The following is an 18,340-nucleotide window of genomic DNA, read 5'->3' on the forward strand; positions in this document are numbered from 1 at the left end:
TTCTTTTCTATGTCCAAGTTTTTGAAAGCTCTCATGTCTATTGTAATACCTCAGCCACCTTAACTAAGAAAACATCTTGGTTAGCCTGGACCAAAGGATACTTCGGTCCAATTGCCCCTCACCAAGAATTCATCTCGGGATGGCTTATTTACCTGAGGTATCAAAAGTTTCGACTCGTCACTATGATGTGACTGGTGATTGATATGATTGATGTGACAATCAGCCACTCTATGATTCAGTCCTACTACTGATATCGCTGTCATGTCTTATCTTACGAGACTAAACTAACAGTAAATCTCATCATTCTACTACCTATCTTTTCTAATATAAATACCAGCACCTTATTCACTTGAAAAGGTAGGTAACCTAAATCACTCAATATAACTCCTAGCAACTTCTGACTTGAGCATCGGAGTGAAACTAGGGATCATAGCCCTAGCCACTTCTTGTTTTGCATGTGAGCTCATTTGGCGAATATGGACTGTATTATAATATGGACATGATGGCAAATATGGACTGTATTATAATCTAACAAAATTAGTCAGTAAAAATCTTCAAATTCTACATAACTGAAAAACCTGTCCAACTTATTCACCATGCTCAAAATCAGAGTTCACTGATTACTTGCCCAATGGTGTGATTCAATATAGGCAGTCAAATTGATATATATTTAATTTACTTAGAATTTTCACCAAATTCCTATTCCATTAACAGGCATATTTTTACAACTGCAAATTATCCAAAAATGTTATGAATCCCATAATACGAACGACGAAGGTATCAATTCTTTATGACCACGCTGAAGATGAAACCATTATTAAATATCGAATTCCAAGTACAGAGCATTTCACATCACAGAGTTCAGAAAAAAAAAAGGAATGAAATACGTTTACAGCAGAATAGAATTTTACTCATCCTCTATCCTCTATAAATAGAAGGGTAATTAGAAACCCTACAATCCAACATGAGACTAAAACATCCTTAAGATGACAGAACTCTTAAACTGATGATAACGCAGCTGATTCTGGCCCTAAACCCTGAATTTGTATCAACATATCCATCTCATATGTAAAATGTTCAAGTCCATTGATTATAAAGGGTACTTATACATTAGATAACAAATATTACCTTGGAAGAAAACACAAAGCAGTATCAAATTAAGATCAAGAGACAATTATAACCAAATTAAAGGAAAAACTGAGAGAGGATTCTTAAGAGCCACACGCCCGTAGCCATTGAAATTGCACTTGCTATTTTCAAGATAAACACCAATTTCCAGGAATGGTATCGAATAACCATCCGCAGCCGTGTCCAAGACCACAACAGATGCTCTAATGTTCTTGAATGAAAGAAAATAATAGCTACAAAACGAATTATTTCATCCAATTCTACCAACTGCTGCTTTTACCTATACAACATGACAAATCACTAGATTTCTTGTTATCAACATAGTTATCATTTAGCCAATGGCCTATGTACATTGCTAAAAGGGATGCGTAAACTACTGGGGCAGAACATGTACCAACATCAGAACTAGTCTCAAATTTAATTGGTCACTTCTTTCAGTAGCTTATTCATCACAATGGATCCTTCTCACCCTAACACGCTCTCCATTGAAGTGGATATACTTCCATTTACCTTGGTAGCGATCAAGAACTAGTTTCTTTTTGTCTACTTGACCTAATGTTCCAAATGCACGTGCAATCTTTCTTAGAGAATCTTCATCTGGCTTGATCCCCAACTCTTCCATGTCCGCGAATACCTGAAATTTAGCATGCAAGGATTGTGAAATGTTCTTAAGTTTGCACAATTTCATAAAAGACCATAATGCAAGACAAAAAAGAAGAAGTTACGAAATCAGTTCCCCTTAACAAAAGTGGAAGAGAGGCACCAGAGGGGTTTACCTCAATAACCTTGTCTGGCATATTGTGATGATCATACAAGGATATCATCCTAGAAAATAGCTTCTTAGAGGTAGAGCGGGTATGAATGTGCAAAATCATATTCCATAGTCTTTCAGCTTCGTCTATCCTGCAATCCATATCAAATGCCAACAGAAGGGAGTCATATGTTGTCATGGTTGTCCCTTGGCCTTTGCTAAGCATCCACTTGGCAAACTGAGTAACAAAGATCTTGTTAGATGCAGGTGGTCTATCTAAATAATCACATAACAACATACTGATGTAGGCATCATTGCATAGTGAAACAAAATGAATCAAGAGTACCAATAGGCCACTTCATCAATTTTTGTATTTTTGCACATAAAAACATGCAGTATGCGTGAATTAAGACAAAAAAGCTATTCAACCATTTCATTATTCTTCAACGCATTATAAATGTAACATGTTTCAGTCCCATCAAGAGCTAAAGACCAAGAAAGCTAATCCAGCACTCAAAGTGTTTAACTCTGCAATTCATTATTTCTGTAAACAAACTTATAATACATATCATACATATATGGAACACCCGATACTTAAATTTAGTGACATCTAAAAAGTTCCATCATCATTTCAATGTCTATTTCCAGATGAAAAAGGAAACATGATTGCTAATACCATGATATTGAAAAGAAAGTTTCTTGGACATGCAATTGAAGTAAAGAGATATCTTGGAAAGCAAATGGTGCCCTTACTATTGCATTCTTAAGCATAATTCGACTAAAATCCACATATAGATTAACTTTATGTTGAAAATATCCCAAGAAAAAAATACTAATAGCAGTCGTTCTCATTGTCTGCATTTGACTTAAGACAAAGACAAGCTCTCTACATATTTGTTTGTGCCCATGGCCATATGCTTGCATGTGTGTGTGTGTGTGTGAGAGAGAGAGAGAGAGAGAGAGAGAGAGAGAGAGAGATTTCCTAGACTTAGCAAGCAAATGTCATTCAATACCAGAGCTGCATAAAGCAAGGTCAGCACTCACAACCATGCAAGTTCAGCAGCTAAAGATATCCAAAAACCTTACAAGCACCGTACTTGTATTACTCTAACCCATTGACTCTTTTTCCTTAAGATTCTTAGCGCCTTAGCTGCAGCAATCAAAGGAAACTCTGCCTCCCAAGCTATCCATTTATCCAGTGCACCATACACAGCCTCTTTTTCATTTGGAAGTCCAGAAATCTGCCAAGTTGAGTTTTGTCTTAAGATAGAAATCAAAGCCAAATAATCACAGAAAACCACTGTATTTATAGGGAAAATTTTTCATTAGAACAAAACAATAGGTCCTCATCCTTCAATCATGCAAAACAAAGAACTTAACTCTTCAAAAAGTGAAAGATATAACCTATTTAAGAACAACCAAAAGAAAACCACACATACATTTCGAACAAGATTTAGTGCTTTCTGGCCAGACCTAGCAGAATCTCTTTTCTGCCACAAGTGATGTTCTTTCTTCCCCATCTTTCTGACCATTTTTGTGGATTTCCTGCTAATGAAGTTACAATGAGATTTAACTTCCATTCATATAGATGAGCCGCAGCATAAGCCTGAACTGACATCCAAGCAGAAGGAAAAAAACAAAGTGTTGAACATAGAAAGACCAATGAAAGAGAACCATACAAAGTAATTAATTTGATTGGAACAATACGGCTACCTGTCAAATGATCCATATTCACATACATCTTCAGGAGAATTTGTGTCATTGACAACGGTTCTTCTTGCCTACACTCCACAAAGGACATAGACATAGAAGCTTGAATACTTAATATGCACTGAGTAGAAATATCCCTTACATTTGTTCATTCATGAAATAAGCAATAAACATAATCTATCTAGCTTACCTTTTCAGCACAGGTAATTACACTTGAGACCTCCTGCATAGAAAAGAAACTACAATTCACGAATTTGAAATGTAAGAGAGGATTCACTCTGGTGCTCCACATCTGGGGAAAAAAGTTTTTCATATCAGCAAGTAGAACAATAAAGTATCAAGCAGGAAACCCAAAGCTCAAAGCTAACCTCCTTGGGCCTATGTAAGGGTAACTGAACAGGAACTTGAATCGTACAAGAAACGGGACTCTTCATAATTCTGCTTTTCCAATTTCCAGCAATTTCATGGAAGGAAAAAACACCATAAACGAGCCACTTCGGGAGGAACCTTGATTCTTCTAGTCTCAACAAGATGCCCTCATTGAGAAGAAGTCCTATTCAACAGAATCTATAACACAAATGGGCGTGGGCAATACTTCAAGGAAAGCTTAGTACTAAACCTGAAATTGCTCAATTGTTTGTTAAAGACTCAGAATTCAGGAAGAATGACTCGAAAAGGAAGTATGCAACAAATAGTAGACGTATATCTTGATGAACAACAAACAGCTCAAACAACAGACAATCCGCAAGCAAACTGACTACACTTAGACCACAGGCCTTGATTCAAGTTCATATCTTGATGCAATAAAACCATTAGCAACAAACCATTTCACACCCCCCTATGTCCATAGTATTGCGACAACCTCATTTATGTAGCGAGGAATGTAAACCAACATTCACACAGATAGTCATATATCTTTAAAACCAATCATGATATGGTAAGACAAAGAACTTGTATCCATCTCTTATAGCAATTCAACTGCTCACTGTTCTTAATCAATTAAAACCAAAACAAAAAATCTAAAAGCTACAAACTTTCCTTAAGTAATGATGTTAAAAAATTATCCAATAGTTTCCAGGATATATATCTAAACAAATGCATGGAGGCCAACCCCAACTTTTACTTTCTCATCTTAAGTTTTGCATTCTCGAAAAAGGGAAAAAAAAAGAAAAACCCAAGAATTGCCCATTACTAGTTAATGAACAAATAAACTATTGAAGTGAAAATCAAAGCAAAACATTTTCCTAGGAAATGGTTATTCATCAACATATATGATACCTAAACCATCTCCCACCAACCCAACCCACCCAAAACCCCTCATCCGCACAGCAGAAATAGAAAAACCCACATCTTTAAAACACCAAATTTTCATCATTATAAGCAAATAATAGCACAAAATTTTGAGAATCAACAATATATATGAAAATGTACATAGAAATTGAACGATCGAAGAGCAGAGTATTGAACTGCAACTTACCCCAAACAAGTAGTCCTACTAGAAGCTGAAAGCCTGTTGTTTTTGAGCTTCAATTGGAGGTTTATCTGGAAAGACTGCAGGAATTGAAGAAAAAATCAATACTCTGTTTTTAGCGTCCCCCCTATCCATGTCCACGTGTTCCCCCTATCCACCACCCATGTGTCTGCCCCGTCTTTGTCATTACCTTTGGCAATAACCAGAATCTAAAGTATGGTACTGGTAAATGTTCCAGCAGCACATAAAGTTCCGTCACAAATAGTCACATAACTACGAAGTCATTCAACAATTTCAGAATAACCATTTCCAGCATTTTGGCCATAAAATTCAGAAAACTCACCATTATTTGGACACTAAATGCAGCAATTAATGTCAGAAAACTTATAACCAACTGCAGAGATTTAGAACTGATTCCCAGCTCATGCAGCAGCATATCTCAGAAAGGTAGAACGGAAAAGTAAAAGGAGACAAAGGAGAAGATTCACAATTTGCATAACAAGATAAAAATTAGAGGAGATGGACGAAGAAGAGGGACAGGAGGACAAGCAGCCAAAGAGAGCATCTTCAGTAGTTTTTGATTCAAGACAGGAGATCGAACATTTCTCCCTTTCCGCTTAAGTCAAGATGATGCAGTTCAATTATTCACAATAGCTCCTCTCCCTTTTTTTTTTTTGGTGCTCCAGTGGAGGACTATAGGTCCCCTGCGTGATGTGGGTATGCCACCTAAATTACATCAGCTAACAGGATTTGCTTAAGATGAGTAGAAGGTTCCGGACATACTTGTAAACCTAGCTGACTATTAAGATTTTGCTTTGCTAACCAATCAGCAGCCATGTTCGTTTCTCTCCTGCAATGCTCCATCTTACACTCCCACACTTGGTTTATCCAGTGTCTGATTGATTCACCTACCAATTGTATAAAGTGAGTCCAATGGTAGGTGATTGATTCACCTACCAATTGTATCCCAACTTGTGAGTCCAACGCCAGAGTAATCTTTTTGTATCCCATATTCCATGCCATGGAGTCTCCGTAGTTCATCCCCCAAAATTCTGCCACCACATTGCTTTTTTATCCAGATTAGCCATAAAGCCTGATAGATAACAGTCTTGTTCATCCCTAATCACTCCACCCATTCCGGCATTTCCAGGGTTGTATGAAGAGGCCCCATCAACATTTCTCTTCACCTATCCGATTTGAGGTTTTCTCCATCCCACAAGACAGGTTTGTTAGGGTGGCTTCACCGCTGATTTAACCAAGGCACAGTAGCTCTTTATATGGTTGCCAATCAATGCATACAACTAGTACAAATAGCTAGCTACATCAAAGGCTCAATAAAAATAACTAAATGAATTAACGGCAGCATTTTTGAAAACACAAAACTTCAAAATACTTCCAGGCATGCTCCAGAAAAAAAAAACTTCCAGGCATTTAAGAGGAACGGAAACTGATCTATACTGCACAGATTTTGCGCAACAAACAAAATGCTATACTAAACCATTTTTTACTACTGGCGTCCAAGACATCAAATTTTACTGTTGCAACTATAAGATCAGTACCTATTGAACAAAAAGCTGGAAAAAAAAATGCATAGGCACTGCTCTTATCATCCTACAGTTACCAATCACAAAGTTAGGAAACTACAGTGACAAAAGTTAGCCACTTACGACTCCCAAATGGGACTTCCACAAAAGTCCAAGCAAATACATCCAGTATCACAAAAACCTTCTCCACTTATAGATCTCTAGCTTACAACGGTACCTTTTGATAAAAACTGCAACAAAATTTACACCATGAGTATTACGGGTATCATCCTACAACAAAAAATGACAACGTTTGTAAACTGCAACCAAAAAAGTAGCCACTTATGACCCCACAATACACTTCTGCAGAAATACAAGCAAATTCCTCCAGTAAGCTTTTCTTTAACTTACCATCAAGCATTCAACTTCCAAATTAACTTTTAAGCTTCTCTACTTAATGCAGCAAAATACTCGTCACAGATGGCCTCCCTTCTCGCGCCACAAACACCTTGATTCAAGAATGGAGCAGCTCCCCTGCTCTCTCACATTAGATACAACCACCTTGATCATGCTTAGTAATTCTGAATGAAAGAAAATGATGGAGCTCCAAGCTCATCAATCTATTAATTCATATTTTTACCTCCCAACACAATCTTATGCTCCTAATTTGTTTGATAAATGGCGAAAACATTAATCATTTTACTTCAATATCACAATGTAATATTTTTATGTCATGTAAGAATATCACAATCGAAATTATCAAAATATCCAAAATCAAGATGATCATAGAAAAAAAATTAATGAACCCAAAAAAAAAAAGCCAAGCAACTAAAAGAACTATACAAAATAGATCATAATCAAGGGAAATGAAATTCAGCTTTCAGGGCCCAAATCAATTACATTCAAAATTCCGAGGAAAAAGAAAAATAAAAGAAAAAGAAAAGCCCGAAAGGCTATGAAACAACAAGAAGGGTTGAGAATGAATTTTACCGGAAGGAAGATCCTCAAATCAGCCTGACAGGTCTGCTCTTCTTGCTGGTCTATAAGAATAGAGGGTTCTGCGAAGGGTTTTACGATTTTAATTATGGCGTTAGGATTTAAGATTGTCGTCGAAGTCCTTGAAGGTTTACCTTAATTTGTTTTCTACCCCCAATTTTAATTTTTCTTATCAAGTTACCTCTTTCAATTAATCTCTGGATTAATATTGTAGCTAATTATTTTTTACTCTTTCCTATTTTATTGTGTACCGAAGAATGGACGCAGATGGGCGTGTCCCTAAGATTGCAAAAAACTCAATTGCCAATTTGTCAAAAAAAATTTGTTAAAATTTTTTTACCAGAGAAAAAACTTTTGATATTAAATTAGTGTTATCGCACATTCTATTTTTGTTACCCAAACAATCATAAGTTTTAGGCAGATGGGCATGTCCCTAAGATTGCAAAAAACTCAATTGGCATCTCGAAAAAATTTGTTAAAAATTTTTTACCAGAAAAAAAACTTTTGATATTGAATTAGTGTTATCGTACATTCTACTTTTGTTACCCAAACAATCATAAGTTTTTACATTGAAAAAAAAAATAATTTGATATAAAGCCCTTGTCAAATTTGAGACAACGGTTCTCAAGATCCAACTTAATTGATAAGAACATTGGTCAAATGATTGTGGGATCCCTAGTTAGCTTAGATAAGGACCTTTTTTCGAGGAAAAGGTAAACTAATTATAGATATATAAAATAATTTGAATTCTCAAAAAAAAAAAAAGGGTTAAGTCGCACGAAAATGTGGATGCTATGAAAATATAACCATTTTCCATGATTGGAATAGTATATCATGAGGCGTAAGTTTATACTACATCCAAAAGAATGGAAAATGACTAAACGCACTTGGGTCAAAAATCTGCTTGCTTGGCTAGAAGGGTTCTTGCTTAAATGAATAATTTGAAGCCAATTAAAACTTTTTTATTCATAAAATTTATTGATTGTCTAATTAGTATCCTGTAATTGTTTCGTCTCTTACTCTCTTTTTTGGTACTGGATAAAATTTATGTTTTTGTCATTTATGTAATCACCATATCCATGGTACTTTGATATAGTATTGTATGTTTTTCTTTTGGTTCTTTTCCATATCCATGTTTTTGCAAGCATTTTTCCAAGTCCACCTTATATCACAGAAAAATTCTATGGCCCCGGATATTCTTGTATGTTTTTCTTTTTCATGTCCAAGTTTTTAAAAGTTCTCATGTCTACTATGATTACCTCAGTCACATTAACTAAGAAAACATCTCGGTTAGCCTGGACCAGAGGATACCTTGGCCTAATCGCCCCTCACCGAGAATTAATCTAGGGATGGCTTATTTACCTGAGGTATCAAAAGTTTCAGCTCGTCACTATGATGTGACTGGTGATTGATGTGATTGATGTGACAATCTATGATTCAATCCTACAATTGATATTACTGTCATATCTTATTTTACGAGATTAGACTAACAGTAGATCTCATCATTCTATTACCTATCTTTTCTAGTATAAATATCAACACCTTACTCACTTGGAAAGATAGGTAATCCAAACCACTCAATATAACTCCCGACAACTTCTGACTTATGCATTGGAGTGAAACTGGCAACATAGTCTCAGCCACTTTTTGTTTTGCAGGTGAGCTCATCTAGCGATGACCTCAACTCAGGTCACTAGTTTTCACCTGTACATGCATCTTGTATTATAGGAGAATTTTATGGTTCCTTTAGAGTATTATTCCTTGAACTTGTATCTTTTAATGGAAATAGCAGCTTCTATATTAAATCATTGAAATTATTAAGATCTAAGAATTAAAAACAATTATTTCACCATCTCACGGTGAATTTAACTTGATGACATGATGGCAAATATGGACTGTATTATAATCTAACAAAATTAGTCAGTAAAAATCTTCAAATTCTACATAACTGAAAAACCTGTCCAACTTATTCACCATGCTCAAAATCAGAATTCACTGATTACTTTCCCAATGGTGTGATTCAATATAGGCAGTCAAATTTATATATATTTAATTTACTTAAAATTTTCACCAAATTCCTATTCCATTATCATGCATATTTTTACAACTGCAAATTATCCAAAAATGTTACGAATCCTATAATACGAACGACGAAGGTATCAGTTCCTTACGACCACGCCGAAGATGAAACATTAAGGGATAATTTCACAAACCTCCCTTGAGCTTTCTCATAATTACAAAGGGCTCCTCTCAGATTTTAAAAATTACATATTCTCTCCTACTTTTATTATTTAGTAACAATGTAGGTCCAATAACTTAGCGTTTCTTTCAAGAATCCTAAATTGCCCTTTTGTACCAAACTAAGAAACAAAAATATTATATACTCAATCATTTTCTTCCACACTTTGCATAAATCAACATTTTCTTCCACACTTTGCATAAATCAACAAGCCAAATCCTTAACAATCATCCAAGTATAAGTTCTAAAATCAAGTAGCCATCCAAAAAATCCTAAATTACATATACAATATGAATACTTATCACGATTAAAAAAACACACAAAAACCCCATTGACAACTAATTTTATACCCCTAAATTAAATACCAATGCTCAAATACCTCTTCAATATAAACTAATTTGACCTAGAACCACTATTACAACTCTCCGATGCCCTTAAAAATATTACTAATATCTTAAAAGTAGAGAATAAATTATACTTCCACAATAAAATCATAATAAAAAATTTCTAATCCGATGAAAGAAATCATTATGTAATTATTGACATTTTATAAAAGTTTTTCTTAACAACAAACAAAATATGAATAATTCCACATCTTTAGTTCTTTTTTCTATTTCAATCATCTATTTCATTATTTATTTCTCTATCACTGTGAGTCTCTTCATTTCTTCTAGTATGACACATAATCTACTCTCTTTGTAGATTTTGTAATTTCAATTTGTTAATATCCACAAAACTAAAGATAATAAAAAGAGGGGATAATTTCAGAAACCTCCCTTGAGGTTTCTAGTAATTTCAGAAAGCTCCCCTCACGATTTGAAAATTATACATACCTCCCCTAGAACATGGGTTTGGATTTCAACTTGATGATGTAAGACCAAAAAAGTATATGAATGCCCAAAATTGCTCTCATCTAAATTTCCTTAATATGAATAATCATTAAAATTTTTTAAAAGTCAAGAATACACTTGTGTACTACCAAAATTATGAGCTTTATTACTTAACCAATGTCTTGATATTTTTTATCCTCATGATTTTCTACATCCACCAAAACTTTCAAACTCTTATCATTTTTCTTCTTTCGAACAAACTCTTTGTCTTAGATGCCAAAATCCATTGTTGTAATTCTTACTTTCACAATTTTACCTCTCTATAGGTTTCTTGCATATGTTGTCTACTAAACCATTAGTCATAAAACTCACAATCCTTACCTTTTTCCCGCTCAAATGGCCAAACCCTTACTTACCAAAATTTTTCTAACCTCTGCTATCAACATTTGGGTTGGCCATCCTATATTAGCCCACATTTTTTTTTATCTGAACCGAGACGATTTTATTGAGAACAAGTTTGATGTCTATTAAAAGAGGAACCAGGCAAAACATCAACAAAATGCAAGTTTGGGGTAGTACTTTTAGTACAGTCTATCAAATTATATTTTTCCGTAATCCAATAGTTTTTTTGTACTCAATGATATGAAGAATTGGGTTGTTGGCCGTGATGATTGCTTCTATCATCATCAATAGCAGTAGCATATTTGAGTGATAGAGGGAAGAAAACATCTACCTTGATTAGCATATTAAGTGATAGAAGGTTACAATTTAATGGCCACGACTGAAATAGTTTGGCCATAATATATGGCCTGGTCAAGAAGAATTGTTTTCCTTTTTTCATTTTCCTTTTTTCTGTTATTTTTTCCCTTTTTATCAATGGCTTGTCTTTTAAAAAATTATGAAGGTTATTATAGTCATTGTCTTTCATCAAGGGAGGTAATTGTAATATTGAAAACCTCAAGGGAACTCAGTGAAATTGTCAAAAACCTCAGAGGAGGTTTCTGAAATTATCTCTAAAAAAAGGTTATATTAATTAGAAAATAGACAAGAGACAGAAAAATAGATTTTTTTTAGGTTTTGAAAATTTATTGTCTTAAATTTAAAATTGTCTACTAAGTGGAGGGCATTATAGATATTTTACTATATCAAGGGGTAAGTGTAGTTTCTTAAATCTAAGGGGAACCGAGTGAAATTGTCAAAAACCTCAAGGGAGGTTTTTGAAATTATCCCTATAAGAAAAAAAAAAAAGTGCTAATGTACCAAATTAAAATACTTGTAAAAATGTGAAAGGCAAATGCGGTCCCCAAGTCCAATGGCTCACCATGGGTAGCGCACAATACTCACCCAATTGATGATAGGAAAGAAACCATCCAAAATCTAAACCCTCATTAGCCCAAGCTCAAGTAACCACAACTTATTGGCCTACCGAATTTATTTTGCTAATATTTAGATCGGATGTGCAAACTTTTGGTTGTCTTCCTTGACTCCTTGGAAGCCTTTTAGATGTTACCAGAAAAAAAAAGTTCCATGATCATCGGTACACATATTTTAAGCAATTTAAGTTGATCAAGACAGCTTAGTTACCAAAATGTATGCTTGCAATCGTGCTTTAATTTTAGATTGATCTCTTAGGAGGGATCATGACTTTGGAGATAAAAAAAATGGATCTAGGACAGAGATCTGAAAGTTCTATTTTCACTGTTTGAGAATTTTAAAATTTTTTTTAAAAAAATCCTTTTCAGAATTAGATATTTGCCTCACTAGTGTTTTACAAATTAATATAATAGAGAATGTTATTCATATGATTGTCAAAGACAAATTGGCCATTATAAGAGATTTAGTATTCATTTTTAAATTGTAGATTAGGAATTCAAACCCAAAATAAGGATATCGTGAAAGTAAATTTTGCTAGACATCATTTTTATTAAATAACATTGTTATCAAGAAAGTGATACGTTAAAAATCTCCAAAATCTCTTCCAAAATCACTATTGAAACTAACCGGCGAATCATATATATATATATATAATAAAGTCGTATTCTCATTCTTATCCTTTCATATTTTCTCTTTCCTATGTGGCTTAACGAGACGTCAAGTAGTTTCCTACGTGGTTTGCTCCTTTTTTGTTTGGATTTATATCAATTATTATTTCCTATAAGAATTCTTAATATTATAAGATTCTTATTTCCTATCCAAAGTTATGTACTTTAAGCAACTTAAATCAAGATAAACCTACTTTTAATGTTCTTATCAATATCTCTTTATATCCTTATCAATTCTTATTTCTTATACCTACACTACATATAGCCATAATATATTGATTTCAAGCATCAAATTCATGGTTAGGTATTTTCAGTGCAAGCGGTTGGTACATTAAAGCATCGATTTTGGGTTTCCACTCCTCTTGATTATCAGGTACATCTTCTTTTAATACATTTTTTTTTTAAAAAAGGCATGTTGATCTTCAATTGTAAGAGTTTAGTAACATATCTTGAATTTTATTTTTTTGGCTTTATTTTCTATTTGTTTTGTATGAAGACATAGGATTTAAACAATTACTTTCATCGTTATTTTTGTAGGATTCTTGCTAACATGTTTGTTAATTGATTTTTGTGATCATATGCTAAGATGTTTGTTAATTTGCCTTTAGGAAAAACAACCAAAAACAAAAGGCACTGGAAAGTAATGCAATATAAATACAAGAGACTTAAATATCTCTATTAGATATATCTGCAAATTCATTAGTTAATTAAAAGACTCTGGCCGTTTACTTAATTAAATACTTGAGAATGGTTTCACAAGGTTTTTTAAAAAGTATCCAGCCTTATGTCTTACCAACATAGTTTAAATAGAAGAGAGGTCAGGAACCTGATCACTTAAACAACATGAACTTCCGGCAACTATTGGCTATATACACTTATAGTCTATGCTTCATAAATAGCGCTATGAAAGTGCTTTGCAGAATACATCAATTCCTTGCTCTCATAATCAAGAAGTTTAGAAGCAAATTCTATCTACATTTAGAATATTAGCTACCACTATCAATGCTGTCAGTAGTCGACATCCAAGGAGTATTCTCCAATGTTGTCAGTAGTCGACATCCAGGGCCCTGTATTGTAAGAAAAATATGGAGTATCCTAAACTGTGTAATGCTTGCAATCAAAATGTGGAGTATCCTAAATTGAGGTATGTCGTAGGTGTTAACCTTTTTATTATTTTAATTGCTACAATATCTACATAAACATAACTTTTAGAATATGTGTATTTATACAGGTATATGTTAAAAGTCTTGGTAAGTGATGCAATCGGTAGTACTTGGTTTGTTATATTTGATTAAGAGGCTGAAAGAATAATAGAACACAAACTTTCTCAAGGTAACTTATATCTAATTTTTTAAAATATTTTTAATAATAGTAGACAATCCGACACTTATCTTAGCCGTTGAATATTCTAACAAAAAAAAAAAATCTATTACGCATTTCATTTCCAGGAAGGATTTAGCAATGAAATCGTGTCAACAATTATAAACAAGATCACTTGGAAATCTTTTGTGTTCTAAATCAAGTTGAACAATTACAATCTGGAACAAGGTAATAATAGATTTACAGTGACTAGATGGTTCCACTGTGATTTCGGGAGGGAAATGCATTTCATGCTTTCACAGGTAATGTGCAATACATTTCTCTTATGTTTCACATATTATATCTCACATAATATTTTTACCTTTAATTTTGATAAATCATTATCAGATTGGTGGAACCGACAACCAATACCAACCTGAAACATCTTCTTCCCAGATCCTAATTAGTACAACAGATGATTCTAATCAACAGCATTTCAATACACTTCATATGAATCAATCATCAGAGGGTTCAACAAAAACCACAGAGGAAGGGAATCCTCATAAAAAGATTTGCATGAGAAGATAGATTTAATATACTATTTTACTTTCTTAAATTATAATCTTTACGTATTGTTATACACAACCTTGAATGCGATAAATCATTTTTTTTTTTTTATACTTAGTTATCTTGCTTTGCTATCATGCAGCGATAATGGAAAATCAATAAATGCTGAGTTGCACGGACAAATCGAGGAGAATGTTCAAACAGAAGAAAAACAAAAACAAGTTTCTGAAGAGTAGAATATTATTTGATACTATTTACTGCACTTTTTATTTATTTTCAAGTTTTTGAATGTTATGGTATTGTTGAATGTTATTTTTTCAATTTTTGAATTATTATTCACTGAATTAGATGTTCAAATTTATATTATAAGAATACTTTATATTACAATGTGCACATAGTAATATACTTAAGACAAGTTATAATAGATTATATATTAAATTTGTATTTCATATCGATATTTTTATAAAATTGACTAAATAGTTTATTTTTTTCGACAATTCCCGTTCAACGAACGGGTACAAAACTAGTTAGTCTAGAAACTCATAACACGACAACAAAAACTCAATTTCGCAGATAATTCTCCATTTCAAACGCATTATACTTTTAACTATCTTTATTTGTCACATACTAGTGAATTATTTCCTCAAGGTTTGAACCTTCATGAGCTGTAGTTAAACACAAAAGTTAGAATGTGTGATTCCAATTTTAGTCTCTCTCTCTCTCTCTATTATCTCTAGGCTTCACTATGCTCACAACCAAAACCATGATCATGAAACTGAATATTCTTGTAAACAGCAAAAAATTGACTACCAGATTGTAATCATACAAATGTCTTCATTGACATTTCTAAATGGTAATGGTTATTGAGCAAGGAAATTTATCAAATTAGTCACTTTCAAGAAGCTCATTCCGAAAACCTCATAAAACTAGATAAAGAAATTCTACAAGATGACATTCATAAGCTACAAACTGAAAGAAAATAGAGAAGGACATTACTTTGCCATTCACGGAAAGTAGGAAAACAACATTCATATTAGGCACTATCATAATTTTAAGAAGTTTAAAAATCTAACCCTTCAAACCTATATAAGTGACATGATTTCATGTGATTGTACTACTAAATCAAGTAAGTTTTTCTAGTAACTTTTTTTAGCATAATGGCATCAAAATCTGTGAAGCAATTCTTCTCTATTCTTCTGATTCAGTGGATGGTTTTCCAAGCCAGGTCTCGGGTAATCAGTGACGTTTCAATGATTGAAAGACATGAGCATTGGATGGCTGGTTATGGGCGTCAATACAAGGACACTGCAGAGAAGGAAAAGCGTTACCAAATATTCAAGGCCAATGTGGAGTACATTGACTTGGTTAATAGAGCAGGTAACAAACCATATAAGCTAAGTGCCAATCAATTTGCGGATTTGACCAATGAAGAGTTCAAAGCAGCTCATATTGGGCACAGAAGCCCCTCCAAGGACAAGTCAACAGCAATCCTGTCTTCTTCTGAGTATGATAAAATTGTTACTGCAATTCCCCCTAGCTTGGATTGGAGGAGAAAGGGAGCTGTTGCACCAATCCGCGAAGTGTCATGTGGTAAGTTAGGATATCCCACCATCCCACTACCATTGGTACATTTGTCAATTTTAGTCAAATGAACATATTAATCTATGTTATCTTTCGAAATAGAAATGCATAACACTAAGGCTTTTGTTGAAAATTATCCCATAGAATCACAAAAGTTTGACGAAGACAAAAACTTTGAAAAAGATGTAAAGAGAAAACTCCAAAAATTGGCCTGTTCAAGAAACCAGAAGGGCTTCTTTGTTCATCTGAATTTTGTTTAGATCTGTAGCGTATCCTGATTTCAGGAAGATATTATTGTGTTTGCAAGAGTACTATCGACTTTGCTTTTGTATTCAAGAATATAATTTGTTGTCCTTGGTCTTTTATGGCACACTGCTACTCCCTTTAAAAGGCCTTGCTTTATAATGGATTTCTGGATGAGATTCCATTCCTTAAACTGTCTCACTGGATTTAGATGTGATTAAGGCCTTGCTCTCACACAATCATTTGAGAAAATTTTATAATAAACTTCACATTAAAGAGACTCTGGCACTCTAGTTGCATGTATTGAAGAGTCTTAAAACTTATCTACAATAAGAGCTTTTAAATTAGACTGCCATCTTTCCTCAGCCAATTATGACCAAAGGTCGGACCTAATTATCATTTTCGTTTATATTTTTAGTTATATTATGGTAGGTAGTTAAGGTGTACAACTAAGGTCAATCCTGCATAGAATCAGAGAGTCGTATTTTTTTTCTTTTTTGTTCAAAGGGAAGATTTCAAACCTTACAGGGGAAAGAGAAGGAAAGATATAGCAATTTCTTAAAATGAAAACAAAAAGAAATCATTTGGACAGAGGTTTTTCTTTCTTTTTTTTTTCCAGTTGTTTAATTAACACAAATCATGACTGTTAGAATTCTCTAATTTATGATGCACACAACCAAATTACCCAGGTGCTTGGACAATTCCTGCTGTTGATGCTGTGGAAGCCCTAATCAAGATCAAAACAGGACAGCTATACACGCTGTCAAATCAAGAAATTGTGGACTGCAGCACTGGTCTTGATTGTTATCAAGGCTCCACAGAAGATGCCTTTGAGTTCATCAAACAACATGGACTTACGACTGAGAGCAACTACCCTCCCAAAGATAATAAAGGCACTTGTGACACCAAGAAGGAAAAAGAACCAGTGGCCAAGATCAGTGGCTACAACTACGTCCCAGCAGACAATGAGAAGGCACTTTTACAAGCATTAACTGACCAACCAGTGGCCGTAATGGTTGATGCTTCAGGTGCAGATTTCCAGTTCTATGCAGGTGGTGTTTTCACGGGTGAATGTGGAACTGACATAGATCATGGTGTAACATTGGTTGGTTATGGTACCAGTAATTCCCCATTGAAGTATTGGAGGATCAAGAATTCATGGGGTAAAGGATGGGGAGAGGATGGATACATGAGGATGGAAAGGGATATTGCTGCCAAAGAAGGAATGTGTGGGATTGCCATAGAACCCATCTATCCCACTCTGTGATTCCTTTGCTGTGCATAAGCATTTCAAAGTTAAAGGGAATTTTGAAGAACTAATTGTACTGTTCGTACTTTTAACCTTTTTATAGCACAAAAAATAAAAGAACGAATGAATTATCCGGTTTGGTCTTTTATTTTTTTTTCTTTTAGAAAAATTTAAACTTAATATTATAAATTTACTCTACTCCTTCCCTACCAGTATCACTCTTTAGTTACACTTCTTAATAGAAAAGTAATCTAGTGTAAAAGATGATGCAATCCAACTATACAAGTAGTATATAAAAGCACATATACCGAGGAATATGAGGAATTGCACACTAAAAGCATATTATATAGAATCATTTGGGGAGGATTGGGTAGGGTGGAAAAGACAGAGAAATTAAAGGTAAGAAGTCCAGCATACGTACAAAAAAAAAAAAGAATCATTTGTTTTGAAAATAATATATGCATTAAACCATTAAGGGGTTTTAATTCTAATCAAACATCTTTTTTTTTTTAAACAAATATTTTATTTATTTTAAAAAAAATTTGACAGAGTTTCCCCTTATAAATGGATGAAACTCCCTGCCAACAAACCCAAATTGGAGAAAAATATCACATGGCAGTAAATGTATATGTTACTTATTTCTAAAGAATCCCGAATTAGCCAAGCTCCCAGGTTAGCCTACTTTCCTCCGCCTGAGGGAAGGCACAACCC

General features: G+C 33.9%; 2 protein-coding genes across 24 annotated transcripts; one reads left to right on the forward strand and one right to left on the reverse strand.

The window, feature by feature from the left end:
- Window positions 1–1,206: 1,206 nt before the first annotated feature.
- On the reverse strand, window positions 1,207–7,692 carry LOC113709233 (pentatricopeptide repeat-containing protein At4g18975, chloroplastic-like). 23 transcript variants are annotated; one of them, XM_072065994.1, is made up of 10 exons: window positions 7,574–7,659; window positions 5,844–6,306; window positions 5,067–5,140; window positions 3,958–4,142; window positions 3,780–3,881; window positions 3,593–3,660; window positions 3,319–3,427; window positions 2,977–3,120; window positions 1,905–2,117; window positions 1,207–1,762 (listed from the first exon to the last, which is right to left on the reverse strand). In XM_072065994.1, exons 4-10 carry the CDS (start codon window positions 4,021–4,023, stop codon window positions 1,571–1,573), a joined length of 894 nt encoding a protein of 297 aa, XP_071922095.1. In that variant the 5' UTR covers window positions 4,024–4,142; window positions 5,067–5,140; window positions 5,844–6,306; window positions 7,574–7,659; the 3' UTR covers window positions 1,207–1,570. The 23 variants fall into 23 exon arrangements, with proteins under 23 accessions (XP_071922095.1, XP_071922093.1, XP_071922089.1 ...); XM_072065992.1 differs by having other exon boundaries at window positions 3,958–4,156; XM_072065988.1 differs by having other exon boundaries at window positions 3,958–4,208.
- An 8,000-nt stretch (window positions 7,693–15,692) lies between these two features.
- LOC113710136 (senescence-specific cysteine protease SAG39-like) lies at window positions 15,693–17,777 on the forward strand. Its single transcript, XM_072066555.1, has 2 exons — window positions 15,693–16,146; window positions 17,070–17,777. Exons 1-2 carry the CDS (start codon window positions 15,714–15,716, stop codon window positions 17,645–17,647), a joined length of 1,011 nt encoding a protein of 336 aa, XP_071922656.1. The 5' UTR covers window positions 15,693–15,713; the 3' UTR covers window positions 17,648–17,777.
- Window positions 17,778–18,340: the final 563 nt, after the last annotated feature.

Source organism: Coffea arabica, chromosome 9e, assembly GCF_036785885.1.
Source record: "Coffea arabica cultivar ET-39 chromosome 9e, Coffea Arabica ET-39 HiFi, whole genome shotgun sequence".
NCBI lineage: Eukaryota > Viridiplantae > Streptophyta > Magnoliopsida > Gentianales > Rubiaceae > Coffea > Coffea arabica.

Coding starts and splice junctions, on each gene's coding strand:
- LOC113709233 (XM_027231948.2), bottom strand. CDS start 4,023: ATGAAGAGTCCCGTTTCTTGTACGATTCAAGTTCCTGTTCAGTTACCC. Junction 3,882..3,957: donor CCTTACATAGGCCCAAGGAG/GTTAGCTTTGAG, acceptor TTTTTTCCCCAG/ATGTGGAGCACCAGAGTGAA. Junction 1,763..1,904: donor TGCCAGACAAGGTTATTGAG/GTAAACCCCTCT, acceptor GCTAAATTTCAG/GTATTCGCGGACATGGAAGA.
- LOC113710136 (XM_072066555.1), top strand. CDS start 15,714: ATGGCATCAAAATCTGTGAAGCAATTCTTCTCTATTCTTCTGATTCAG. Junction 16,147..17,069: donor AATCCGCGAAGTGTCATGTG/GTAAGTTAGGAT, acceptor CAAATTACCCAG/GTGCTTGGACAATTCCTGCT.